The sequence below is a fragment of the Terrapene carolina genome, unplaced genomic scaffold (assembly GCF_002925995.2).
Source record: "Terrapene carolina triunguis isolate 2854851 unplaced genomic scaffold, T_m_triunguis-2.0 Scaffold148, whole genome shotgun sequence".
NCBI lineage: Eukaryota > Metazoa > Chordata > Testudines > Emydidae > Terrapene > Terrapene triunguis.
In genome coordinates this window covers 6,342,283-6,369,691 of record NW_020664499.1, presented here as the reverse complement: position 1 = coordinate 6,369,691, position 27,409 = coordinate 6,342,283, and the positions used below count along the sequence as shown (strand labels likewise).

The following is a 27,409-nucleotide window of genomic DNA, read 5'->3' as shown; positions in this document are numbered from 1 at the left end:
AGTTTCATTGTGCTGGGTTACAGCTGCTTTCCTCTCCTGGTTACTCATGCTGCTTTGTGGCTTCATTTCTAGAGTGATTTACAGGGCCACTCCTAAGAGATGGTGAGCACTGTTAAATCCCCTTCAAGGCAATGAAAGTCAAGGAAAGATGGTCTTTTCGTTAACACGCTGAACTGGGCCTGGAGCCGTCAGGGCTCCATTCCTGGCAATGGTACAGATTCCCTATGGGATCTTGGGTAAATCACTTAATCTTTCAGTGCTCACCCTTTGTCTGTCTTGCCTGTGTAAATGTAAGCTCTTTACAATAGGGAATGTCTGTATCTCATACTACAAATAATAATAAAGTCATTCAGTGTCTTGAAGGAGGGGGCCCTTAAGGAGATTCCTTCCCTCTATCACCGTCTCTTACAAAGACAACTTACTGTGGGTTTTTCTTTTTATTATGATATAAAATTATACTAAATTTTAATATAAATCTTTTTTCTACCATTATATTTAGATACCTGTAGTTTTTCTGGTCATTTCAAGGACTGTTTTTCCAGCTTTATGCTATTCTGCTGAGACACAGGTTCACATTACAGATGCTACTCATGTTCCACTTAGTTTTGCCTGATGATTTGGTGCTTCTCTGTCTCCCTTCCATTGCTCAGCATTTTTCTCACACTATAGCTTGAATGCTAGTGTCACTCCATCCCCCATTGGGAGCATGCTGATATTGACTCGTACATCTCGGAAGATCTTCTCATTGAGGTGGTGGAGGCTTTGGGTTTCCATATCGTTTTTGCTTGGCTTCAATACTTTCCCGTGCCATAAAACCTAGTGTAAAAAAGAATCATGTGCACACAATCACCCTCATGTGCGAGGTGCACACAGCATCTGACCAGGCTGTTGATGGCACTGACAGTCCAAAGGAAAACGTAGGGTCAAGAGAGAACTTTATTAGAGTTTACAAGACTATGGGCTTCTCTACATTTAGAGTTGTAAGTGTTTAACTAAAGGTGTGATTTTTAAACTGATTAAATTAGAATAGTGCTAAAGGTTGTGTGGACACACTGCAGTTTAATCCATATTTATTTCAGTTTATTTTAAACCCATTCAAAAGAGATTAAGCCTGGTTTAAACTCATGTAAGTCTGTCCACACAGCCTTTCACAAGCATGTGTTGACAACCCCTTTAACTGCCTTTTGTTAGGCCTTGTCTACACTACAAAGTTTTGCTAGCATAGTTATGTTGGCTAGGAGAGTGGGGGGGAAAAGCACACCCCCAGCCAATATAGCTAGGCTGGCAAAACTTCCAGTGTAGACATAACTATGCCAATAGAAGAGTGCTTCTGTTGGCTTAACTAATGTCACACAGGAAGGTGGTATAGCTATGCTGGCAGAACTCCTTCTGTTGCTGTATACTGTGTCTCCATTAGGAGGCTTGGCTGGCATAGCTATCCCAGGCCAGGCTGTGGTAGCGTAGAAAAGCCCTTGATTATCACAGTGTATCAGATCACAAAGTAGTTGGATAAATCAGGAGTTTGGTTGAAGAGCATTATAATATTTTGCATTTATACTAATAACACACCACACAGAGGCAGCATACTCCAGTGGGACTGGGAGTCCAGAGTCTATTCCCTGACTTTGTGACCTTTGGCAAGTCACTCAATCTTTCTGGTCCTGATTCAGCAATCCATCCCTATTCAGCCTATCACATAAGCACAGGCTTAACTTTAGGCATGTACTTGAACCTCATTAGCGTCAATGGAACTTAAGCTTAAGTGATAGGTTGAATAGGGACAATCTCCAGTACATATGTAAATGCTTTGCTTAATTTGGACCTCTCTCAGTTTTCACATCTATTTATTGGGGACAACTATACCCACCTACTTTCATAGTGTGCTTTGAGATCCTTGGGCAGAAGGCTCTACAGAAATGCAACATCTCAGAGCTGTTTGCAAATATTAAGCCTCAGACTACCCCTTATAAATAAGTTAACCTAATAGAAATAGGTAGACATATGAAAATATGTAGACATTCCTAAAACAACTAACATTGATTCCTCTCTTTCTTTTTGAGTAATACTGTTCAATAGTTTCTCTAAAGTATTTGGAAGTCACTTGTAACATGATGATGAATAAAACAAATATAGTTTTAGGTATTATGAACAGTTTACAATTGTAGAAGATGCCCTGTAGGAGGATATAACTGTTAAATAAAGCATTCTTTGTGTAATGCATGAATAGCTTGATAAGATATTGGTATTCTGCACTTTGTGTGTATGTGTGGGCACAGTAGACGCTGAAGTGTACATATATACAGGTTAATGCAAGGTCGTTTTAGTTGCTGCAGATATTACCTGTGTGTGTCATTAACAGGTAAATAAAACAATCATGTTGTCTTTTTTTAATCACCTTTATATAATTTGGAAACTGAATGCTGTGTTTTGAATCTATGTCCCCTGGGTCAGAATTAAGGTTGTTACTGGAACTATCTAATGTGACTTAAAGTGGGAGTGGAACAGTGGGTTAATACTTACATTATCAATAGCTATGATTCCCCCTTTCCTTACGAGACGTAAACATTTTTCATAGTACTCATTGTAACTCTGTTTATCTGCATCTATGAAAGCAAAGTCATAGGTCCCAGCTTCACCGTCTGCCAGTAGTTCATCTATACAGGAAACAAAGCGTGTTGTGATGCCCTGGTTTAACACTGAATAAAGGGATGAGACAATCCATGTGTGTCAAGGCTCAGAGTCTACAAGGGTCTGGAGAAGCTTATTATCCAATTTTAGAAGCAGCCAAAGCCATAGTGTAGACTGTAGACATGATACTCCTAAATTTGGTTCAGTAAGAGCAGGTCAGGATCCTTTAAACTGGGTTTACACTACTTCTCCATTAGTTTTAAAATCAGCTTAGCTGAACTGGTTTTAAAGCTGGTTAGAAATTTTCCCCCAGTAGAAAGGCCCTAGATGTTAAATGAAGTTTCAGACTGATCAATCAACTGCTGACCACAGTGCTGTAATTTGGGTCATGCAGAATTCTTACCCAGAAGGCCCTTTGGTGGACTTTGCCTGAGCAAGTGCATCCTTTGTGTAATCACAGATGGCAGCAAATGGTTGTCACCCAGTGGGCTTTTCTCAGGAGTCTCTCATTCTATTTCCCCTATTTGGGCCAAAACAAGCGGAACTGGGGTCTGTTAAAACTTTCTTACGCTGCACTCTGGCTGACAGCTCCAAACTGGAACTGTCAGCTGCAGAGACAATGGCTCTGGTCCTCCCCAGGGCACTAGAAGGTGAGAGAAGTACTTGGCTGTTTATAGCCCCCACCCACCACTACTCTGTGTGTTTTGGGAGGGGACCCCATTTGGGATCTCACTCCCCATTGCAGCATCTCAGTAGTGACCTCTACAGAGGAGAAGGAGAAGAGAGGTAGGGTTTTGAGAGGCCTACTATGAAGGAGCAAGGAGCTCATGCAAGTTATCTGCCCTTCTCAAATTGCTCTGCACCCTCTTGTATTGGAGAATAACTTGTGAGGCCTTTTCTGCATAGGGTTAGTCAGCAGACAGCTCTGTTGTTATCAGAGTTCGTATGAGTACACTGGAGGGAAGAACGTGGCCCAGACAAGGCTAATGTTTGTGACAGAAGAGAGTGGGTGACAGGCCGCATTAGTCTAGCTACCAGGCAGGACAGCAGCATCAGTCACACTAAGAAGACACTGCCCCACGTGTACTACAGTGACTGTGCTAGGCTGCTTCTGGACAGTTTTTTCTCTTAAAGACACTTCTTCTGAAAAGCTAAATGTGGGCAAAGAAGCAGCATTGGCTGGTGGAATGGATCACTGCATTCGCAGTGGGAATAAACAGTCTTTCTGACAGCAACTTTCCCTCCTTAATGCTGCTCCCCTGTGAGACAGTGCTTCCTATTATACAAACTTGTTCTGCATCTGCCTTTTCCGTGGTCTTGGAAGGCTTTGCTTCCTCCTGACCACGAATGCCAAACTGCATTTCCCCAGATCAGAAATGTCCTGCCTCTGATGCTTGTACACTAGCTTCTCGAGTCCCTCTGCATCTTTCACTCCTCGGAGAAGACTTTGCTTGCCTAGAATAAACAGATAATCACTTAGAATAGACACTTCATGGGAGAGAAATTGGGCTTTGTCCAATTTAAATCCATCTTAAGCAGCTTTCCCTGTGATAGAAGCAGCAAGACAATACTTCTTTTAATATTACTCACACGGCCCATTGCTGTGTTTAAGTGACCAATGTAACAATGGATAGTGGATGAACAGTTATCCACTTTCTCTCTCTCTCTCCCAGTATCTGGAAACAGCTGAACTCTTCCTAAATTTCCTTTATATAACTGAGAAGCCGCCCATTGTGACTGACGAAACTGCATGTTCATCTTTGCTATACAACTCCTAATCTCAGACTTCACATGAAGGACTCCTCCCCAGCCTAAGTCTTCAGCCTCTACTTTTCATATTTATTATGTTACCTACCAAGTGTTTGTATTGCTGGTTTAATCCGCAAGTCTATTTTATGCTCCACTCCTGCCTGAAACAAAAGAGGAAAGGGATTTGATGGAAGTAGTTGTGAAATATCTTAAAGTGGGATGCACTCAGAAAAGTCACCATAAAATTGGAGGATCCCATACCTACTCTCCCTGTTACTTCCAGAATTCATAGAACATTTGGTCAAACAGGCCAAGTTTACCAAGTTGCCTCAACCCAGCCTATACTATAGTGCCTAAAGTGAATGCTCACATTCCGTGACACTTGGATTTGGGTGGATAAGTTGCGTAACCCTCTAACTACCTGATTCTTTCCTGCAGCTGCCACACACGCACATCTGAGAATTGGAGGGAAACAGAGTTAAGCCCTCCTGGAACATACTCCTACAATTCTGAGCACTCCTATTCAGAGCATGGAGCATTTAGGGACAGGCAGAGACTATCTACCTCTTTCCATAGCGGCTTTCCAATACTGACGTAATCTTCATTTATATCGCAGGCAATGACTTTGCCATCGTCTGGCAAGACTAGTGCCATGTTTAAGGTATTATAGCCTGTAAAAACACCTAGAAAAGACACGAGAGAAAGAAGTAAGACTCATTTGACCATGAAAACTGATTTAACTGTGGACAAGAAGGATTTTTTTTTTGTTAAAGAATGAAGTCCCCCAAAAGAGCTGAGGATCCCAAATCACTAGTGAATTAATGCTATCTGTCCCATTACCAGGGTAGCATTTTGTAGCTGCTGAAGCCCGACAGAATAGTGGCTGTGAACTCGTTAGTTCTCTAGCTAAATTCACAGCTTACGTCTGTCAATGGTCTCCTGGCCTCAGAGTACCATCCTGTATGGCATGAATTTGACTTTAGCGGGTCTCTAAGGGAAAAAGGAAGAGGAGGGGACGGAGCCACGGCCAGCGTGGCTCACTGAATCCTTGTGGGCTGCGCCTGTTGTTCTCCACCTGCAGTAGCTAGCAGCTGCTGTGGATTCCCTAGCCCTGAAAAACAGGGGGTTGAGAATCCTTCCCCTAGGTCCACCCAAGCCAAGCCCTTTCACTTGGGCTTTGCTCTCTTCTTCCGCTTTTGTCCCATGGTGATTTCCACATAAGCCGCTCACACTGCTGTACCGTCAGCCCTGAATTAGGCTTCACCACACCCCTGAGAGGTTGGTCTTATCCCCATTGTACAGGTGAAGAAACAGGTAGATAGGTCAGGGTCAACACTTTCCGGAATGGCCACTGATATTAAGTACCCAAACTGTGACCCCTGGGGCTTTATTTCCAGAAGTGCTGAGCGCTCACCACTGAAGTTGATGTCAGCGGGGGCTGGGGATTTGCAGCACCTTTAAGAATCAGGAACAGGTGTCTCAAGTTGGGCACCCAATATCAGTGGTCACTATTGAAAATTCGACTTGCCCAAGGTCAGAGGCAAGAAGCTAACTGAAGAGTCCTGCTCTGACCACCTCCCATCACCCTTGGTGCTCTTTGGTAGGCTTGGTGAAGCAAGGAACTATGTTGACATAGCTTCCAAATGATTGGTGTTGAGCCATGCCCTAGGAAATGTGCATTCTTACCTATTTCAATAGCTTTCTTGGCTTTGATGAGTTTGGCCAAGTTTGCCATAAGCTGAGCCTGGTCACAAGACACCATCATTCTACTCCAGGGATGGTCCAAGGTGAGCTAGAAAAGGAAATGGTACAAAATTGAAAGGAAACAGGAAAAGAAAAACTACCCTGAAGTTGCTCTTTCAGGCAGACCAAGAGCCCAACGTGATCCTCAGGATGAGGACAGCATTGGGGTTTATTATTACTGTTGATCTCAGAGAAGCAATTTCTGTTCATTTACCAAAGAAGATATATGTATAAGCAGCTACCATTGTTGTGGACAAACTTAACAGCGAGGGTAAGTAACCACAGGAGCAACTTACTTAGGGACGGGGGGGAGGGGAGGGAAGGGGGATTCTCTGTCACTTGGGCCTGGTCTACACTACGACTTTAATTCGGATTTAGCTGCGTTAATCCGAATTAATCCTTAACCCGTCCACACAACGGAGCCAGTTACTTCGAATTAAAGGGCGCTTAAAATCGATTTCTGTACTCCACCCCGACAAGTGGAGTAGCACCAAAATCGATTTTGTAAATTCGAATTAGGGGTAGTGTGGCCGCAATTCGATGTTATTGGCCTCCGGGAGCTATCCCACAGTGCACCACTGACCGCTCTGGACAGCAATCTGACCTCGGATGCACTGGCCAGGTAGACAGGAAAAGCCCTGCGACCATTTGAATTTCATTTCCTGTTTGCCCAGCGTGGAGAGCACAGGTGACCACAGATAGCTCATCAGCACAGGTAACCATGCAGGCTGATAATCGAAAAAGAGCACCAGCATGGACCGTTCGGGAGGTACTGGATCTGATTGCTATATGGGGAGAGGATTCAGTGCTAGCAGAACTTCGTTCAAAGAGACGAAATGCCAAAACTTTTGAAAAAATCTCCAGGGGCATGATGGAGAGAGGCCACAATAGGGACTCAGATCAGTGCCGCGTGAAAGTGAAGGAGCTCAGACAAGCCTATCAAAAAACAAAGGAGGCAAACGGTCGCTCTGGGTCAGAGCCGCGGACATGCCGCTTCTACGCCGAGCTAAATGAAATTCTAGGGGAGGCCGCCACGACTACCCCACCTCTGACCGTTGATTCCGAGGCAGGGATAATCTCAGCAACACCTGAGGATTCTGCGGACGAGGAGGAGGACGAGCTTGCGGAGAGCACCCAGCACTCCGTTCTCCCCCACAGCCAGGAGCTTTTTCTCAGCCTGAGTGAAGTACCCTCCGAACCCTCCCAAGCCAGTATCCAAGACCACGACCCCATGGAAGGGACCTCAGGTGAGTTTACCTTTTAAAATATAAAACTTGTTTTAAAAGCAAGGTTTTTTAATGATTATTTTGCCCTGAGGACTTGGGATGCATTTGCAGCCAGTACAGCTACTGGAAAAGTCTGTTAATGTGTCTGGGGATGGAGCGGAAATCCTCCAGGGACATCTCCATGAAGCTCTCCTGGAGGTACTCCAAAAGCCTTGCCACAAGGTTTCTGGGCAGTGCAGCCTTATTCCGTCCTCCATGGTAGGACACTTGACCACGCCATGCTTGCAGCAAGTAATCTGGTATCATTGCCTGACAAAGCCTGGCAGCGTATGGTCCCGGTGTTTGCTGGCATTCAAGCAACATCCGTTCTTTATCTTGCTGTGTAATCCTCAGGAGAGTGATATCGCTCATGGTAACCTGGTTGAAATACGGGAATTTAATGAAGGGGACAGAGGTGGCCGTTCCTACTGGGCTGTTTGCCTGTGGCTGAAAAGAAATCCTTCCCTGCAGTTAGGCGACTGCGGGGGGGCGGGATTGGCCCAGAGCTTTTCGCGTTTGGCTAGCAGGGATCTTCCCTGTTACCAGCCACGCGGTCGGGGGAGGGGTACATTGATCATCCCAGGGAATTCATGGTGGGAGGGGGGGGAGAGGGGGGGTTAGTTTGGTTTCTGCAGGGATCTTCCCTGATACCTGCCACGCGGTGGGGGGAGGGATACAGCGATCATCCCAGAGAATTGGATGGTGGGGGGGTTAGTTTGTTTTCTGCTGCTGAAGGTTAACAGGAAAACCGCAGCAGTCAACAGGCTTTGCTTGCTATGTGGGAAAGGAGGGCGCAGAAGCCGAAAGACAATGGCTTACCATGGCTGCCTGCAAGCTGAATTCTGTTGCCCGGACCTGCGTCTGTGATCTCTAACACCAAAGCCACAGGCACTCAATATTAAGAGGCAAAATCGCATGTGCTATGTAATGTGAATAGTGTTGGTCACCGTGAAAGAGTATAAGCATTGTTCTGCAAAATGTATCTTTTTAAAAAATTCTCTAATTTTTTCCCTCCCTCATGCAGCTGCAAATTCTTCAAGCCTCCCTCCTCCATCCCGAAGGCTAGCACAGATAAGGCGTCGGAAGAAGAAGACGCGAGACGAGATGTTTGCAGAAATCATGCAATCCACCCGCAGTGACAGAGCTAATCTGAATGAGTGGAAGGACACGGTTTCAAAGTATAGGAAAGAAGCCAGTGACCGTGAGGACAGGAGGGACCAACGTGAGGACAGGAGGGACGCTCGAGATGAGAGGTGGCGGCAGGAAGATCAGAGGAGTCGGGAAGCAACGCTGGGGCTACTGCGAGAGCAAACAGACATGCTCCGGCGTCTGGTGGAGCTTCAGGAACGGCAGCTGGATTACAGAGTGCCGCTACAGCCCCTGTATAACCCCCCTCCCCCCTCACCATGTTCCATATCCTCCTCACCCAGACGTGTAAGAACGCGGGGGGGGAGGCTCCGTACACCTTCCCATTCCACCCCAGTGGACAGCCCAAGCAAAAGGCTGTCATTTTTTTAACCTTTTTTTAGTGGCCTTTTCCTTCCCTCCTCCCAAACCCCACCCAGGTTCCCTCCCTCTTTTTATAATCTATGAATAAAGAATAAATGATTTTTAAACGATAGTGACTTTATTTGGTTTGAAAGCAAGCTGGGGGAACGGGGAGGGTGGGTTCCTTACAGAGAATGAGTCAATAAAGGGGGCGGGTTTTCATGAAGGAGAAACAAACAGAAATTTCACACTGTAGCTTGGCCAGTCATGAAACTGGTTTTTAAAGCTTCTCTGATGCACACTGCTTCCTGGTGTGCTCTTCTAATCTCCCTGGTGTCTGGCTGCGCGTAATCAGCAGCCAGGCGATTTGCCTCAGCCTCCCACCTTGCCATAAAGGTCTCCCCCTTACTCTCACAGAGATTGTGGAGCACACAGCAAGCAGAAATAACAATGGGGAGATTCCTTTGGCTGAGGTCAGAGCGAGTCAGTAGCGATCGCCAGCGACCTTTTAAACGGCCAAATGCACATTCTACCACCATTCTGCACTTGCTCAGCCTGTAGTTGAACAGCTCCTGACTCCTGTCCAGGCTGCCTGTATATGGCTTCATGAGCCATGGCATTAAGGGGTAGGCTGGGTCCCCAAGAATAACTATTGGCATTTCAACATCCCCAACGGTTATTTTCTGGTCCGGGAAGTAAGTCCCTTGCTGCAGCCCTTTAAACAGAATAGTGTTCCTGAAGACGCGAGCATCATGAACCCTTCCCGGCCAGCCCGCGTTGATGTTGGTGAAACGTCCCTTGTGATCCACCAGTGCTTGCAGCACCATTGAAAAGTACCCCTTGCGGTTTACGTACTGGCTGCCCTGGTGCTCCAGTGCCAAGATAGGGATATGGGTTCCATCTATCGCCCCACCACAGTTAGGGAATCCCATTGCAGCAAAGCCATCCACTATGACCTGCACATTTCCCAGAGTCACTACCTTTTGTAGCAGCACCTCAATGATTGCTTTGGCTACTTGCATCACAGCAGCCCCCACAGTAGATTTGCCCACTCCAAATTGATTCCCGACTGACCGGTAGCTGTCTGGCGTTGCAAGCTTCCACAGGGCTATCGCCACTCGCTTCTCAACTGTGAGGGCTGCTCTCATCTTGGTATTCTGGCGTTTCAGGGCAGGGGACAGCAAGTCACAAAGTTCCATGAAAGTGCCCTTACGCATGCAAAAGTTCCGCAGCCACTGGGAATCGTCCCAGACCTGCAACACTATGCGGTCCCACCAGTCTGTGCTTGTTTCCCTTGCCCAGAATCGGCGTTCCATGGCTAGAATCTGCCCCATTAACAACATGATCTCCAAAGCACCGGGGCCCGTGGTTTGAGAGAATTCTGTGTCCGTGTCCATGTCCATGTCCTCATCACGCTGGTCGCTGCGCTCCCGCCGCCGCTGCCTCCTCGCCTCGTTTTTCTGGTCCTGGCTCAGCATAAACTCCACGAGAAAGCGCGAGGTGTTTACAATGTTCATGACTGCTGTCTGGAGCTGAGCGGGCTCCATGCTTGCTGTGGTATGGAGTCTGCAGTGTTCACCCAGGAAAAAAGGCGCGAAATGGTTGTCTGCCGTCCGTTGCTTTCATGCAGGGAGGGAGGGAGGGAGGGAGGGAGGGGTGAGGCTGTACCCAGAACCACCAGCGACAATGTTTTGGTCCCATCAGGCACTGGGATCTCAACCCAGAATTCCAATGGGCAGGGGAGACTGCGGGAACTATGGGATAGCTTCCCACAGTGCAACGCTCCAGAAATCGACGGTAGCCCCGGTACATGGACGCACACCACCGAATTAATGTGGTTAAAAACCGAATTAATGTGCTTAGTGTGGCCGCGCACAATCGAATTTATACAATCTGTTTCCCAAATTCGAATTATCTAAATTCGGATTAATCTCGTAGTGTAGACGTACCCTTGGAAGTCTTGAAATCAAGATTGCTGTCTTTCTACAAGTCACGCTCTAGCTCAGCAAGAAGCTATGGGCTTGATGCAAGAATTGCTGGCTGGAATTCTATGGCCTTCTATGACTAGATCATAATGGTTCTTTCTGGCCTTAAAATCAACACATTTGTTTTCTATTTAAATATTTTATATGGGGAACAATGCAATGATTATGGAGGGGGTAGTTTGGCCCAGTGGATAAGGCACTGCACTGCCAAAGGAGAGCTGGATTTTAGTCTGGCATTCTGCCACTGGCCTTCTGGATGCCATGGGGCAACCACTTCAGTAGTGGGAATCAGGTACTTAAATAGCTTTGAGACTCTGGGCCTTAGATACCACTACAAATCTGCATACAGGTGGATAGAGAAAAGGCAGTTCTTTAGGGACTAGCAGATCTATGTACTGGGCACAGACAATATTGAAATGCCTTATAGGGATGGACTCAAGGAGCTCAATCTATTTAGCTTCACAAAGAAAAGGTTAAGGGGCGACTTGCTGACAGTCTGTAAATACCTACATGGGGAACAAATATTTAATAATGGGCTCTTCAATCTAGCAGAGAAAGGTCTAACATGAGCCAGTGGCTGAAAGTTGAAGCTAGACAAATTCAGACTGGAAATAAAACATGCATTTTTGACAGCGTAATTAACGATCAGAACAATTTACCAAAGGTTGTGGTGGATTCTCTATCACTGATCATTTTTAAATTAAGATTGGATGTTTTTCTAAAAGAGCCACTCTAGGAATTATTTTGGGGAAGTTCTATGGCCTGTGTTATACAGGAGGTCAGACTAGGTGATCACAATGGTGCCTTCTGGCCATGGACTCCATGAATCATGGGACATTAATAGCAGTACTGTATACACACCACGCTCCACAAAACATATATTGAGAAAAACACTTACCAGTCGCAGCTTCTTTAGGACTGGATGTTCACGCAGAGAGTGATCCAATATGTATTGCCATAGTGGGCCCCCTTTTCCAAGTAGAGTCTTGGATGATCGGGGAATTCCAAAAGCTAAAAATGGATATTTTTTACCTATAAAAAAATTAAGATATTAAAAGGTTTTGTGTCTCAGTGGAAAAAGTTTGCAATGACCAGTTATGCCTTGAGCAAATAAAGACCAAGAAAACTGCCACTAAAGGCTAATGGAGCCTTGCTCTGCAAAACCCCAAATGAAGATGGTGAAGGGGCTAGACAGCTCAGGGGATTGGCAGTGGGATTAGATGTTTTTCACCTCTAAAGCATCTGTTCAAATCCAGTCCAGGCCTGCAGTGACTATAAATTGACACTGATGTCGATCAATGGCTGATTTTGCCATAAGACGGCACATTTAATTCAAGGATCTCAAAGCATTTTTTCTAATAATATCCCTGCTTTACAGAGGAGCCACCTGAGGCACAGAGAGGTCTGGTGACTTGCCACGATCACCCAGCGAGTCAGTGACAGGGCGAGGAACAGAACGCGAGCATCCTAGTCCCTGCTCCTCTGCTCAGGCCGTGCTTGCTCTCGCCCCAGCTAATGGGAGAAAACTAGCACCTGCTCCTTTTACCAGAAGAAAAAGCCATGACCAGAACACTAAGATGGCAATTTCCAATGTGCTTAGGAGGATACATGTCTGTCTGCAGTCACCTTGCAAGGGGAGGGCTGAGACAGCTCACAGCAGCTTTGCTAAGACCTTGGCCTTTTAATCCTGAGCAGAAGAGCTATTGGTAGGTGTGCTTTCCAGCCTATTGCAGTACAGTGGCATAGTGGATTATACAGACAGACTGGGCCCTTAACAGCACTGTATATTTACTGCTAGAGCTCAGTCAAATCCTTGCCTATAACCCATTCCTTGTGTTCAGTTCTTGCTAGAAAAGGTCTTTTGGAGAGGATACTCTATCTTGCTATTCACTCGGAGTAGGTTCCTATGTATACATAAAAACAACGAGGAGTCCGGTGGCACCTTAAAGACTAACAGATTTATTTGGGCATAAGCTTTCGTGGGTAAAAAACCCCACTTCTTCATGCATCTGCAGTAGTGGGTTTTTTTACCCACGAAAGCTTATAACCAAATAAATCTGTTAGTCTTTAAGGAACCACCGGACTCCTTGTTGTTTTTGTGGATACAGACTAACATGGCTATCCCCTGATACTTGGCACCATGTATACATAACGCAACCACAAAAAGGAACAGAATGGGGTAGACGTTTGCTTTTACTGTTCAGCTTATTGAGAACAGACAGAAGTACAAACGGCAAAGCTAAAGCTCAGATTCTGATTTTCCTATGCTGGGTCTGTTTGGAGCCTGGACTTTGGCTCACGCTATTATGGAAATAGGCAGTAGTTGCAAATTGTTGACAACTCTTGTGAGTTTCACAATATTTGGTCTCTTTCCCAGCTGCAGTCAGATGATTCCAAGAGAATCTGAACTTTCATTTAAAAAAAAAAAAAAAAAGTTTAGCCCTTATGTTTGTAGAGAAAAAAACTTGAACATGGAACTCCTAAAGGATCAGAACCCAGAAAGCAAATAGAACCCGTTTTATTTTTCTACAAATCTCATGATTTGTAAGGCAAATCTCACGATTTGAATGCTTGGGGCTAGCTATACTGCAGGATGTGCAACATGCAATCTTGCCCAGTGTGCACAGGGTTTGCCATGGATTCCTATAAGTGCTAATCCTACAATGAGATCTGCTAGTGCAAACCCATGCAGAGTCCGAAGACAGGCAAAGGAGTCCACACGAGCCACTCTCATTGCAGGATCAGGATTTTATTTGGTCTCCTGCCTCAGGCAGTGGCCAGCTTCTGGCACAGGAAGGTGAACCAGCCAGCATGCCCCAGGCCAGTGCTTGGGGACAGGAGCAAGGGGAATTCCCTCCAGAGCCCATGCCTGACCTGGGAGCTGTCAGCCTGTGACCTGAAGCATAAGATTCCATTACCCTCATTAAAAAGGATATTGTTATTCTCCAGGCCTTTTGAAAAATGTAACCACAACCTTTAAGTCTATAGAAAGCTCTCTCTCTCTCCCCCTCGCTCGCTCCCTATACAATATTTTGCACCTTCACTTGGCTAACATTCTAGAAGCCAGCAGTTTTAATTCCAGCATCTTTGCCCCTTTCCCCTCTCCTCTTCCCCCAACATCTAGTAAATTACTTTCTAATCTACACACACACTTTTTTTTTTTTTAAAGGGGTGGTAAAGTGCAGCTGGATTGAGCACAGTTGGTGACTGTGCTTTGAATCGGACTGCTGCTTCCTTCTGCTCAAGGAGAGCTCACTTCTGGCCATGGGCTTGGGAACTGGGAGGGTGTGTTGGATTTTACAGATCAGAGAAGAAAGCAGCACTTACCTGCTAAGACTCCAGTAGCAAAAGCAACCCCCAGGACTGCGGTTCCAATGGCCATTTCTTTAGTTATACTGAAAAAGGGCATTTTGGGAAACGGAGGAGAAGAAGGAAACAGCAGCAAGATTCAAAATGGATGTTGTTGGGTGCTGCAGCTTTAAGAACAATGACCAACTCACTGAGTGTATTAGGGTTCCTTATCTAGTGAGCATCACGTGTTTGCAGGGCCTGAGCAAGCATTGCAGCCACGTGATGATCACAAACAACAGTGGGGAAAGAGCAACATCTACAGGCAAGAACAAACAGGGCTTGCTGTAATTCGTTTTATTTATGAGCATTGGCATCTTACAGTGGAGAAGCCAGGCATTCTGAAAGAGGCATGAAATCATCATAAACTCAGGTTACAAGTCAGTGCTTGCAAAATTAGCATTTAAATGTTCTAAGGGAATCCAAAGCAATCTCTACTGCAATAGTGGAATCTAATTACTGGGAAATCTCTGTTTTGGATTACAACAGCCTCAGGCTCTGGGAGGTGTAAAAATAGTTAGCAGCGGGTCTATAAAGGTCTGCAATATTTATTGTTTTATAGGCAGGGTGTTTGTTTCTGTTAAGATGAATAAATAACTTTGCACCTGGAGGTTCCCAAAATGAAAGAAGATGGTGTAAAATAGTTTCAGGGTCTGCAAGGTAGCGTGTAGCTATGAGGGGCAGTGCGGTCGGGGCATTGGACTGGGAGATTTGGGTTTATTTCCAGCTCTACACTGACCTGCTTTGTGACCTTGCACAAGGAAGATTTCTCTTTGTCTTTGCTTCCCCTTTGCTTTGATTGTAAGCTGTTTCGGGGCAGGGAGTCTCACACTACTTGCATCTAGTCCAGTGGGTGTCAGATAGAAGCTGCAGGTGCTACTGTAGTACGTATACAAATAATAAATAATGCAGCACCTTTCATCTGAATCCCAACTGTATCAAGAAGTACTCTGTAATACTTTGTGACCTGCTTTGTTAAGGCCAAAAGGCCAGGTTCTGGCCAGCCCTCTTCAGTCAGCCCAACCTGTGCCATTCTTAGTGTCCTGCCATTCTAAGGGTACTGGACTAACTGGGGCCAGGTGACAGCCTGAAATTCTGGAGCTTCATAAAAGGGCACAGAAAAGTCTGTAGCACTACAGGGAACAAGTTAGGCTCTTGCGGAATGCCTGGAAGTTGGGTCTGGGAGGACTCCAGGGAAGAAGCTTGCAAGTCAGGGCTTTGTCCCAGAGAGGACAGTGAAGGGGGAGAAGGCTCCAGGGAAATAGCCTGGAAATTGGGCCTCCATCCTGGAGACTTAAAGGTAACCCAGGAAGGGCTGGGAACTGAATCTGAAAATGAGCTCAAGTAGGGTGGAAGAACCTTTTGTTTGTATGGGACGTCTGTTCTCCTGGAAGGGGATTGAACTCTGAGAGTAACCCAGCCAGTGGGCTGAGCCATATGAATCCCCTGGAGAGACAAAAAACCCTGGTGAGGGGAAACTGAGGCAGGGAGTGCCATGATTGGCCAGTAGGGGGTGCTCCAGGGCAGGTATGCCCTATTACATATCCTTCTGATCCCATTTTACAGGTGGGGAAATTGACACACAGAGAAGTGGTGTGATTTGTCCAAAGTCACAGGATGAGTCAGCCTGAGTCAGAAACAGAAATTGTGATCTTAAAACCCCCAGTTCTATTAGGTTCTCTGTCTTCTGCCCTGCTGGGCATAGAGCTATAGGTGCCATCACCTGAAGGCAAATAATAATATATAAAGGGTTGGGGGAGGTGGAAGGGACCAACTGCTCTTACCCCTCATAGAAAGAGAGGGGAGGTGACTTTCTCTCTGAGGCATGCAGTGGAGGATAAAGGCTAGTCCCATCCCACTGTTTAACAAAGGTACTGCCCCTTATAAACAAAAGCATAGGCCTGCATGCAGGGTTCTGCTCCTGGGAGCAGACATCAGCAGGAGCAGGGAAGGGGACCAAACCAGAAAGGGAAGGAAAAGGAGTCAGTGAGTGCCCAAGGGCCAGAGTCACTCCTGGTTTGTGCTAGCAGATGCTATGGTGTATGCCACTTGGGAGAGGTTACGATGGTCTATGACAACCTCAACTTCCTTCCTCAGGGCAGGGCTGCCCACTGCCTGAGGAATGGCCAGGACTGGGGAGGCAGTAGGGTTGGCCAAGGTGCTAGAGGCATGCACTGATAATGTTCTAGTCAGGTTCTTAGCCCACCCACCTCACCATGCTACCTGAGCACTTGCCCCTAGTGCATGAAGTGTCATGAATAACTTCTGTCACGTGTGGTTCATTCTCTCTCATCCCCTCCTCGGGGGAGGCCTGGGTGTGCAAGGGAATGGTTTGCTTTGACAGGGATTGGGTGGTGGCTGTTTTCAAATGCACACTGATTCAGTGTAGCCAGGTGCTGGACTCTGTGGAGGGCTCCCAATGCACCTCTCCCCCTCCCAGTGGAAACTAAAGCCGTCCTCCCTGTTATAGCCCTTGAGAGAGCCACACGGGGAATGCTACCTACCCTTCCCTGTCAGGGGGAGTTGCTCCCACCAGGGTGCAGTAGGCCTCACTGGCACAAGAAAGAGCTTGCATGAATCTAATCCTATATTATGCCTTGCCCCCCAAGAGGAGAACAGAATTTTTCTTTAAAGGGGAAATCATTAAAAAACCTGACTGTGCTCCCATTTCATTGTAGGATGCACACGTAGGCTTCTGGCACACAGCAGTGCATGTTAGAGGTGGGCCCGGGAGTCCAGGCTTTGGGATTTGGAAAACCCAAAGCAATGATGGCTCGGGTGTGTGATGTTATCCAGATAAGCACTGCAAAGGCTGAAGTCTGTGGCAAGTCAGGACAGGGGTTCGCTCACACAGAGCTTGCTGCGGTATGGGGCCCTACAATGTGGGGGAGGGATGGCATGGGATGGGACGGAAGTTGGTAAAAGGTTCCAGTTTTTGCATCTCCCTAACTCATGGGAACAAAATAACTCACAGTCAGTTCCTTAGTGTAGACCCGGCCTAGAAACTTTGGCAGTATCGGTTAAGGATGTGAGATTTTTTTTTTATGAGATTTTTATACTGGCAAAAGAGTGCTTTTGCTAGTACAGCTCATTTCATTCAGGGATCTGGTATAAGCTATACCAGCAAAAGCACATTTTTGCCAGTGGAAGCTGTCTTCACTAGGAGCGTTTGCTGGTATAGCTATGTGGATAGTAAATGTTTTCTAGCGTAGACTAGACTTTACTTGACAAAAACTTTAGTTCAGAGCTCCGCGTTTCTCTTCCAACAGCTGATTGTTCAGGTGTTTGACATAATCTGCTCTGCTTCACCACTTGTAGGAGTAACACGAGAAATGTAATATAAGGTCCTGGCAAACAAAATATCTTTCAGCTCACTTTTAAAATGTATTTGATTTTCTAAGACTACACGCATGCATATTTGATTTGGGATTTACCACTTTCTCTGTTCATTTGCTTTTGGAAGTGAAGGCATTTCAGTCCCTCTTTTAAGTAGCTGGCTTATCAAGGAAGCAGCTGGAAGACATCCTTTTCAAGGCAAGCAAAAGGGTGTGAGGCAATCACAGTGCAACAAACTCCGCTAGGGGCTATAAATCAGATTTGTGACTGTGTAGCTCCATCTAGTGGTTATTGTGAATAACTCTAGGGAGAGATTTACTACCGGAAAACTTGTGTTTACATAGAACAGGCTGTAAATTTCAACACTTTCTGTATATGAGCACACTGGGTTGTGCTTTCAGGCCCCATTTCAGCAGGGTACTTAATCATGTGTCTAACTTTAAACTTGGTAGTAGTTTCATTGAAGTCAGAGGGACTATACATGGAAAGGGATTACTTATGTGTGTTAAGTTAGGCATGTGCTTCAGTACCTTGCTGAACTGGAGCCTGAATGTTCTTGCTAAGCAGTAATTACTCTCCCAGGTGGGAGAGTATTGTGATTTGCCAATCTACTGGGTATAGTAGTTTTTCCTTTGATTTAGGTATCTAACTTACATGCATCTAAACTATTCTTGGCTGTCACTTAAGTACAGAAATTTGAGATATAGCTCAATTGCTAAAGAGTTAGAGTTTCTAAACTGAATAGAAGGCAGCCAGCCACTTTTCTGAGACATCATAATTTCCATTTTACGTAGGTCAGTGATATGCTAACTGAACAGGAAACGTTGGCTGTCCACCAAATTAGTTCAGATGCAGGCATGCAATGTGCCTGCAATTATCTGAGCACTCGAATGTTTTGTTAGAAGTCTAGCAGGAAAGGAGTGTAGGAAATAGGTACTGAACTAAGGTTGGCTGTTATGTTCAGATAAATACACTAGCCAGTCTGAACTAGACTTGAAAGCAAAATCTGCCCTCGTTTACATGCAATACTGCTGCAGTCAACTGACTGCCCCATGAGGGACATAGGGTTATGCAGGTTGTAAGCAAGTTGTTCCCCCATGTATTTAGTTCAGTGGATATAGTGTTTCAATGCATGTAACAGCTGTCCAGGAAGGACCTTTTCCTGAAGGACCCAGTTCTTGAAGCACAAGGTAGTCTGGGGAGACTGGAAGCCACCAAGATTCCACATTCCTGGAGCATGGAGAGTAGGTGGGGTTTGAGTTCAAGGCTGGCCAATCATGGGACAGTAGTAGAGTTTGTACCTCTTTTTTTGCTTCTCTTGTTAATTAGCCATAGGGCTGCTTTGTCTGGGATATCTGATCATTTCTTTGTTAGCCATGAAATCCTGCACCTGTAGTGAATACAACAATCCATGTGTGTGGGAGAGTGGGCTGCTTGACCACTTCAGAGACCACCATCCACGCACCCCTGCAGATAGGACTGTGGAAGCATATGCCCAGTGATAAAGATCAAGGGCATCACATCTGATCTTCTGGGGTTTCACACTCTTGAGCAATGGGATTCCTGTGGCTGCCCCTTAACCTGGATTTCCAGCATGGCACAATGTTACTTGGTCCCTGAGCCACCAGCAGAGAATGTTAAGAGAAGTGCAATGGGGTTCGCTTCCAGCTGTTTTTCATTCTGTTATTCTTGCATGTATCAGTTGCATGAACTGAATCCCAGAGTGCAATCAGCCCTTTCCGAGACACTTATACTGTTCTAGGTGTTGCTAAAGGGTAAGATTGTCACCTTCTCAGTTCTCTTATTGCTGTAGCTTAGAGATGCAAGACCTTAGTTGTCTGCTCAGTAAGGACCAGTCCATGCTATGACTGAAAGCATGCCGGCAACCATCATATTTTAAATATAGTTGTTGCTAGCATGGTTTTCCCAGACCAGGGTGGGTATGGATGACGCTTCTGAGAATGGGATTGTTACTGTATTTCAATTTCATTACATACCATTGACATCCTTGAGGGGTCCTATGTAGCACAGCTCGGATAGCATGGCTCATAGAAAATAATCTTTATCCACACTCTTCGAGGCTAACTAGGGTCTTGATCCTGCAAAGACTCCAGTGGGACTGCGTATGGTGTTTGATGCTAGCATGTGTGAAATTTGTTTTCATCCTGAATCAGAACAAAACCAAATATTTTCAAAATCTCCAATGAAATGGAAACTCTGAATTTTTGTTTTAAAAAGTCTGTCATTTTGGGAAAACACTGTTTCAGAACAAATTTGTTGTTTCAAACATTTTTTTTTAATCTTTTAAAAACTATTTGTTGTTACATCCTGGTATGCCAGTAGTAGTACTGCATAATGTCATACTATTTGCAGTGGTGTTGTAGCTGTGTTGGTCTCAGGATAGGAGAGAGACAAGGTGGGTGAGGTAACATCTTGATTGTACCAACTTTTGTTGGTGGAAGGGACAATCTTTTGAGCTCCACTCAGCTTTAACACGCCATTGTCTTATGACTGTAGAAATGTAAATTACTCATTTCATTTTAAGTGGTTTCCTACCACATGTGTGAACCCCTTGTGCGTAACAACCTATCCCACCTTCTATTTAGCATGGACACTCTAGTTTCCTTCTCCAGACCTGAAGAAAAGCTCTGTGACGCTTGCAAGCTTGTCCCTTCCACCAACAGATGTTGGTCCAATAAAATATATTACCTCACCCACCTTGTCTCTCTCATGTCAAATTATGTTAGAAGTGAAATATCCTATTAACTCATTTTATTTTAAAAATCATTAATGGCACCTGCTAGTTAGTACTGATTGTAACATCTTCTCTTTTCTAAATCAAATGTCTCCTGTTTATGTTGTAGTGAAACAGTTTTCATTTTGAACAAAAAAAGAAGATAAGTACACAGTGTACTGATTAGAGGAGTAGCTCTGCTCAATATCCTTGTGTTAGCCTGGAATGATTTTTCTAGGGTGGTCATTACAAACAGAAGACCTTCTGATCCAGAAAATAAGAGGTCTCAACCATTACTAGGTAGCAGCTGCCCTTAATGATTTTAAAAATAAAATAAACATAGAATATTTTGACCAGCATAATATGATATCAGTAGTGCATAACATGACTGGACTTGTCAGTTTATGTTGTATTATGCACCATTACTACTTCCATGTCATGAAACAATGGAAGAAATATAAAAATGACAAAAACACAAATTTCATCCTGAAACAAAACTTTGAATTTTTTCCAATAAAAATAAAAAATTGTTTTGAATTTCTCCCCCAGGACATGTCATCACAATCAATAAGATTTTACAAACATCGTTGAAACATCATTTTCCAATAGAAACCTGCTTCTGCAAAAGTTTTCTGACTAACTTGGCTAAATATAAGGCTAGAGACAATAGGTGGATACAGACGGACTGATGGATCACAAGGAGACAACGAGACAATACTTGTCAGCTTGATAGGCAGTGATCTCAACACACCAGCAGCCTAACCGTGGTCCAGCTTTTCCATAGGCATGACGGAAGAGGAGAGTTGTAAGTGGGGATTTGTAGGAGGATAAGAAGGTAGCTTTGTGGATGTTTACAAGCTCCTCCCAGGCATGAAAGGTGCTGGTTTGAAAATCAGTAGCCAGATGCCAGCTTCCAATTGGACATGAGAGCTGGCGTCGTGGTAGTGAATCAGAGATTATGGGGAGAGAGGGTGGGGGCAGGTCATAAAAGACCTGGAAAGTGAAGGCTAATGGCTTACGTTTGGCGCAATAGAGAAGCAGGAGGGAGAGCTAGTGGAGGGGTTCATAGAGAAGGGTGATGTGGCCAAAACGATGAGTTAGGGAAGTAATCTTTGCAGCAGAATCCTAAATGGATCTGAGCGGGACAAAATTGCATTTTCCCTGGCCAGAGAGAAGGATGTTGCAGTAACTGAGACACAGGATGGTGAGAGCCTAGACAAGAATTTTAGCTGTGCGGCTGGATAGGAAAGGCCATATCCTAGATGTGTGCTGCAGAAAAAATGTACAGCAGTTAGACATAACCTGGATGTGAGAACCTAGAGAGAAGTCCCAGTCAAAGATGATGTCCAGTTTACAGGCCTTAGTGACAGATAGGGTAGCGGTGGTGTCCACAGTGATCAGACGGGGCAGTTAGGAGTCTATTTTAGCCATGTTGACCTTGAGCTGCTGGCTAGACATCCACAAGATATCAAAGAGACAGGACAAGATTTTAGTTTGGACAGAGGGAGACAGGCCTGGAGTAAAGAAGTAGATTTGTGAGTTGTCAGCGTAGAAATAGTGGTTGAATTGTGTTTGTGGGTGCAGAAGAAAAAGAGAAGGAGATCAAGGATAGATACCTGTTCCCTTCAGAAAATTATAATAAATTCACACACAATCTAACGCATCAATAAAACTCAATACATATGCCAGAAGACTTTACCTGTTCTGTTATCTTTACCAAGATGGATTTTCATAGAAGAATCTGGTTGGTTGAATTTATTTTTATATATATATATATATTTATTTATTTATTGTTTTTTGTGCGTTTATCAGTATTCAAGTACTGTCGGTATACTACTATACATATATAGTATAACATTTCTTACACTCCTCTGGAAAGCCTAGATAAGAGTTTAGGATAGCAGGGTATGTTAAAAGATAGTATATGAAGTCTATATTTTTTAATGTAAAAATGACTTAAGATGAGAGAGCCTGTATTATATTTCCATTCCAGTTTGTGTTGTCACAGTATTTGACAGTTCCAGCTACACGATCATTTACTGCATGAAGTACACTCAACAGTTCTTCTGGATCAATGGTGGTTGCTGTGCACATGTATTTTACTTTGTGATGCAGTGTGTGCCACTTACTGGTGTCTACATACAATGGCCTTCCTCTTAAATACTCCACATTTTCTCTGTCATGTAAACTTTTAGCAATGGCTGTTCATTAGAGGGTCCATGTTTTGCCATCTGAATACTTAACAGTGGTAAGAGTGTTATGATCTTCCCAATCGGTACTGAATAGAATTAGTGAGAAAGTATTCATCTGATAGCTGAATTCACTAATTTGAATTAAGTCCTGATACCTTCCTCAAATGCTTATCATCACTCGCAAAGGCACCTGGAGTTATCAGACAAACTCTAAGTTTCAGCGCTTCCTTTAATATGTTTCCTGACCCAGACAAAGTGTCATTCCTAACACAGAACTTGGATGTGAACAATGACTTAAATTAAGCTGGTTCTGTTACTTCCACCTGGTCCAGCCACTTCCCTTGCATTCACACTTCTGGAGGAGCTTTTAAAGTATGTCTTTCCCTAACGACATGTAAAGGGTGTTGTGCTTTCACATCCATTTCAAGGCTAACGTATCAACGTTTCAAATGTTGCTTGCTAAGAAAGCTGGTGATTCATGAGCCCATACGCCTTAAGCCATTAAACTTGCAAACTGTGAATGCTTTAGAAATGGTTTTCAGCTAGAAGCATTTTGACATATTGGTAAATATTTCCAGGTATTACAGGTTTAGAGGCCAACATTTTGAATATATATGACTACTTTATGCCATCTCATTACAAGACTTGGTTTCCACTTTGGATGTGCAGGTATAGGAGTGGGAAGAGAGCTACAGCCAACCAGAATAATTCCCAGTGCAAAATAAGCAAATGGATCCTCTGAAACCAACCTACAACTATCAAGGACTGAAACCCATACATTGAGTTTGACTGGGTAGACCCAGCCAAAAAAATTGTTTGATAGTTCAGCTTGACAGATTCATTGATAGATGCAGCTCTCCTGACAAAGAGGGTTTGTTGCTGAAGGATATGGGTAAAGAGCTTTTTATTTTAATTACTCAAAGCAGCTGATGAGATTCCCATGAATCGTCAGCATACTGCGTGTGTTAGGGCTTCGGAGCAATTGCATATAGGTATGACTGCTGTCATGAGCACAGTGCAGTGCTGGACCACTCATAGGGCCAAATCCATACCTGGCAGAATCAGGTGCAACTCCATGGAGTCTTATTTAGATTGCTACAAAGCTTTCTGTAAAGTTCTAGATGTTCTAGTTTAAGCCTAGAATGGACAGTGCGGAGGCAAAATGTGACAAATCCAGCCCCAAACAACTCTGATGCACATAATAAAACTAACCACACAGCCAAGCAATCACATATAAGAAGAACTCATCCTCACTAAAGACTGTACCTGGGCCATTGCGTCTCATCGCCATCCCAGAGCCTGAGAAAACACACTCGTGCTTTGCAATGAACCCTAAAGGCGGTGTCTGTTTCACATCAAATGAGGGAGTGAATTCCCAAGAGGGGGGCCACTCTTGGAAAATACCAGATAGTCTGCCTGCCTTCTTTCTGAGCTGAGGGGCAGGGGGGTTCCCACTACAGAGGCCCCACAGATCACAAATGCAGCAGCATCACAAGGGAGGAGGGCTTCTCGGCTAATTAGGTCCCAGGCTAATAAGAGCTTTAAAGGTTTGGGGACACTCACATGAGAACACTTAGGTCTCTGCAGAGTTACAGGCTCAAATCAGTACTGAGGTCTGTGAAGTGTCTGTTTTAGGCATGTAAGTGTTGCTTTAAATTAGAGAAGTTTTTAGGCAGTGAAATTCAGGTATGAATTCTGAATATCCAAAGATTCAGGACAGTGTAGAAATCTAAAATGGGCGGGGGAAGGAGAAGGAGCAGATTTGTTTAGGCTCATCTCTTGCTTAAATGCTCAAACGTGGCCTTTGACGCTTATATTTGAAAACTGAGGTTCGATCTGGTGTAACCCTCCCTCTCCTTCTGGGGTTACTTGGGAGCAAGCAACGCTTGCCTGTTTGCCCGGGCGCCTGATGTCGTCAACAGAAAAGGAGATCCGAGAATCCTGGTGGTGATGCTTGATAGGTGGAAATCCTCTATCCACCCCTCTGCCGCAGTCCTTTTGGGTATAAGCAAATTAATCTTAGTGTTGCTTGCATCTGGCTAGGCCCTATACACACTCACCTTGGGAGCCTCCAGGAATAAACCTGAGATAATCTATGCAGTGGTTCTAACTCAAAAGTACCAATTATAAACCCTATACAAACAATATACTCTTATGTTAGAGTTAACACACTTTTACTTAACTCAGAAAAATCTGATATAACAGACTGGCACAGCCACTTTAAGTCAGAAGGATCACTTGAATAAACCAATTAATAAATGCAATTTACAGTAGTAAATAAAATGTAACTAACTTACATTTACACTGGCCCCAATTACCACTCCCCTGTGTGTGCACACCTCTTAATTTCTGAGTTCTAGAGGCTTGCGTGGGCACGCTTGAAGATCTTGAAGCTGGGGACAGCACTCTGTCGGCCTGGTAAAGTAGTCCAACAAAGTCAACCGAGGCAAAGCGATGCCAACTGGGGATGAATCCAAGCTGCACGACCTCTCTGAAGATGGGAGGTGCTATAACCGGAGGTCAGTAACCCTGGATCCTGGTTAGTCAGTAAGACCGCTCAGGGCCGGTGGAAGGATGTTTTGCGCCCTAGGCAAAACTTCCACCTTGCGCCGTCCCCATCCCCGAGCCCCCGCCCCGAGCCCCCGCGGCAGCTCCCCACTCCCCACCCTAGCTCACCCCTGCCCTGCCTCCTCCCCGAGCACGCCGTCGCTGCTTCACTTCTCCCGCCTCCCAGGCTTGCGGCGCCTAAGCTGATTGGTGCTGCAAGCCTGGGAGGCAGGAGAAGTGAAGCAGCTCACCCCTGCTCTGCCTCCTTCTCTTGCTGTAGGCGGCCCTCCCCGCACTCCACTGCCCCAGCTCCCTCCGCCTAAATGCCTGCGGCGACCGGGGCGGCCGAAGATCCGGCTGCCGCGGTCGCTGCCGAAGAAAATGGCGCCCCCCAAATCCTAGCGCGCCTAAATGGTTGCACCGGCCCTGAGACCGCTTCTTCACTTCTCAGACGCAAGGAAGCCACTTAAAGTATCTTTGCAATTCCCCTTCCCTCAAAAGCATTTTTCCAAACAAAATATTGTGATTACTTTCACTGCATGCCAACCTCAGTCAGTTCTGGTCACAGCCACAGTCTTTGGCGTGGTTCCCAAGAAGCCCAGCAATAGCCGCCTTGGCTCCCTGCTTGGTCGAAGCAGCACCAGTTTCTCAGCAGTGGGTACTGGCTTTCTAGCAGCAGCTTAGCAGTAGCTCCTGGTGTGGACAGAGCTCCACAAAGCAATCTCCTGTCCCTTGACCTGGGGAGCGGTAACAGCCTCAGCTCCCAAGTCAGACCACAGCAGCAGGCTGTGTGTCCCGCTTGGACGGAGCTCAGAGAAGACTCCTAGTCACTCAGCAGCTACACTTTCTTCACCCCCCACAAAATGGAGCGCACCACATGTGCGCCTCCAAAGTGAGGCTCCTCTCACCCCTGGCAGCGGCAGTCTCTCTCTTCCCATCACAGCACTTAGGATCCTGTTGGCCAGGGAGATTAAATTCAGAGGTCCCTCCAATAGAGGGTGCCTACATTGGTTAATATTACAGTAGAACCTCAGAGTTATGAACACCTCGGGAATGGCGGTTGTTCATAACTCTGATCAAAACATTATGGTGGTTCTTTCAAAAGTTTACAACTGAACATTGACTTAATACAGCTTTGAAACTTTACTATGCAGAAGAAAAATGCTGCTATTAACCATCTTAATTTAAATGAAACAAGCACAGAAAGACTTTCTTTACCTTGTCAAATGTTTTTAAACTTTCCCTTTATTTTTTAGTAGTTTACGATTTACATTGTACTGTACAGTATTTGCTTTTTTAAATCTCTGCTGCTTGAGGTGTGTAGTTGACTGGTCAGTTTGTAACTCTGGTGTTCATAACTCTGCAGTTCTACTGTAGCAACAATTTTAGTCATGCCTGGTGCTTCCTTTATTCTTTCAGTTTTACAGCTCTACTGTCAATTTAAAAACTGATCTCCGTAACAAAACACATTTTCTTCTTTATGTTACTCACATCCTTAAAATCCTCAGACAATTTTAGACTTTTTAAAAGGCAGCTTTGATCTCTATTGTTTTTGTTTTTTGCGTTTCTCTCTGTTTGGCCAGTGAAAAAAAATTAAGCCAGTTTCAGCTTTTTTGCTTATATCGATTTCACTTTCAGCTCCACAGTGCTGCAATCTTTGGGTTGCAAACAGGACAGGGGGATGTTTTTTGCTTTAAAACACCTCTTTTATTTTTGTCTGAAACAATGGAAATATTTCTGTTGGTCTTAGGCTTGTTTTTTAAAAAAATCCAAATTTTGGGTGACCTTTGAATTTCTGAACTTTGAGTGTGCTGTTGATGAGCTAAGGATTTCTTAATGACTACCCATATAAAGAAACATTTATTTGAAAATAATGAATTTCATAATCATAGTTTAGCTTTTTTTTAAAAAAATAGGTAGAAAGTTTGATTAAAAAGTCCTTTTCTCTCCATTCATTTATAGCCCTGGCCTGATTTCATAAGAATCTCTGAGCCATAAACTACCTTATAAATATCACTTTTCCTTGAAAGTCATATCTTACTGCAATGGCCAAAGTTTTGTCATGTGTTAGATTAAGATGTCTGCCTAAAATCAATAATGCTGGGGTAACAACATTGGTTTCTGCCAGGCTCTCAATTACTTTCTCAGTTATTTGTCATAGGAAGAATATATGATCAGTTGTTTCCCCTGCTGGCTATAAAACCAGCCTGTTCTCCTTTGATCACTTCTGCATACTTCACTTTTACTCTCCTAAGTGTAACACAGATTTTTAGAGCCTTGGACCCATGAAGTAGCAAAATGATTCTTCTATAGTCCATTCCAAAGGATAATAGTCTCTCTGTATAAAACATCATAAATATCTCCGGACAACATTCAGCTCTTTTAGGTTACCTT

General features: G+C 44.7%; 1 protein-coding gene across 1 annotated transcript; it reads right to left on the bottom strand.

The window, feature by feature from the left end:
* Positions 1 to 431: 431 nt before the first annotated feature.
* Positions 432 to 14,335, bottom strand: LOC112106595 (catechol O-methyltransferase domain-containing protein 1). The gene is made up of 7 exons (XM_024199935.2): positions 14,186 to 14,335; positions 11,757 to 11,890; positions 6,064 to 6,169; positions 4,942 to 5,060; positions 4,484 to 4,538; positions 2,521 to 2,654; positions 432 to 816 (listed from the first exon to the last, which is right to left on the bottom strand). The coding sequence occupies exons 1-7, from the start codon at positions 14,265 to 14,267 to the stop codon at positions 664 to 666; spliced, it is 783 nt and encodes a 260-aa protein (XP_024055703.1). The 5' UTR covers positions 14,268 to 14,335; the 3' UTR covers positions 432 to 663.
* Positions 14,336 to 27,409: the final 13,074 nt, after the last annotated feature.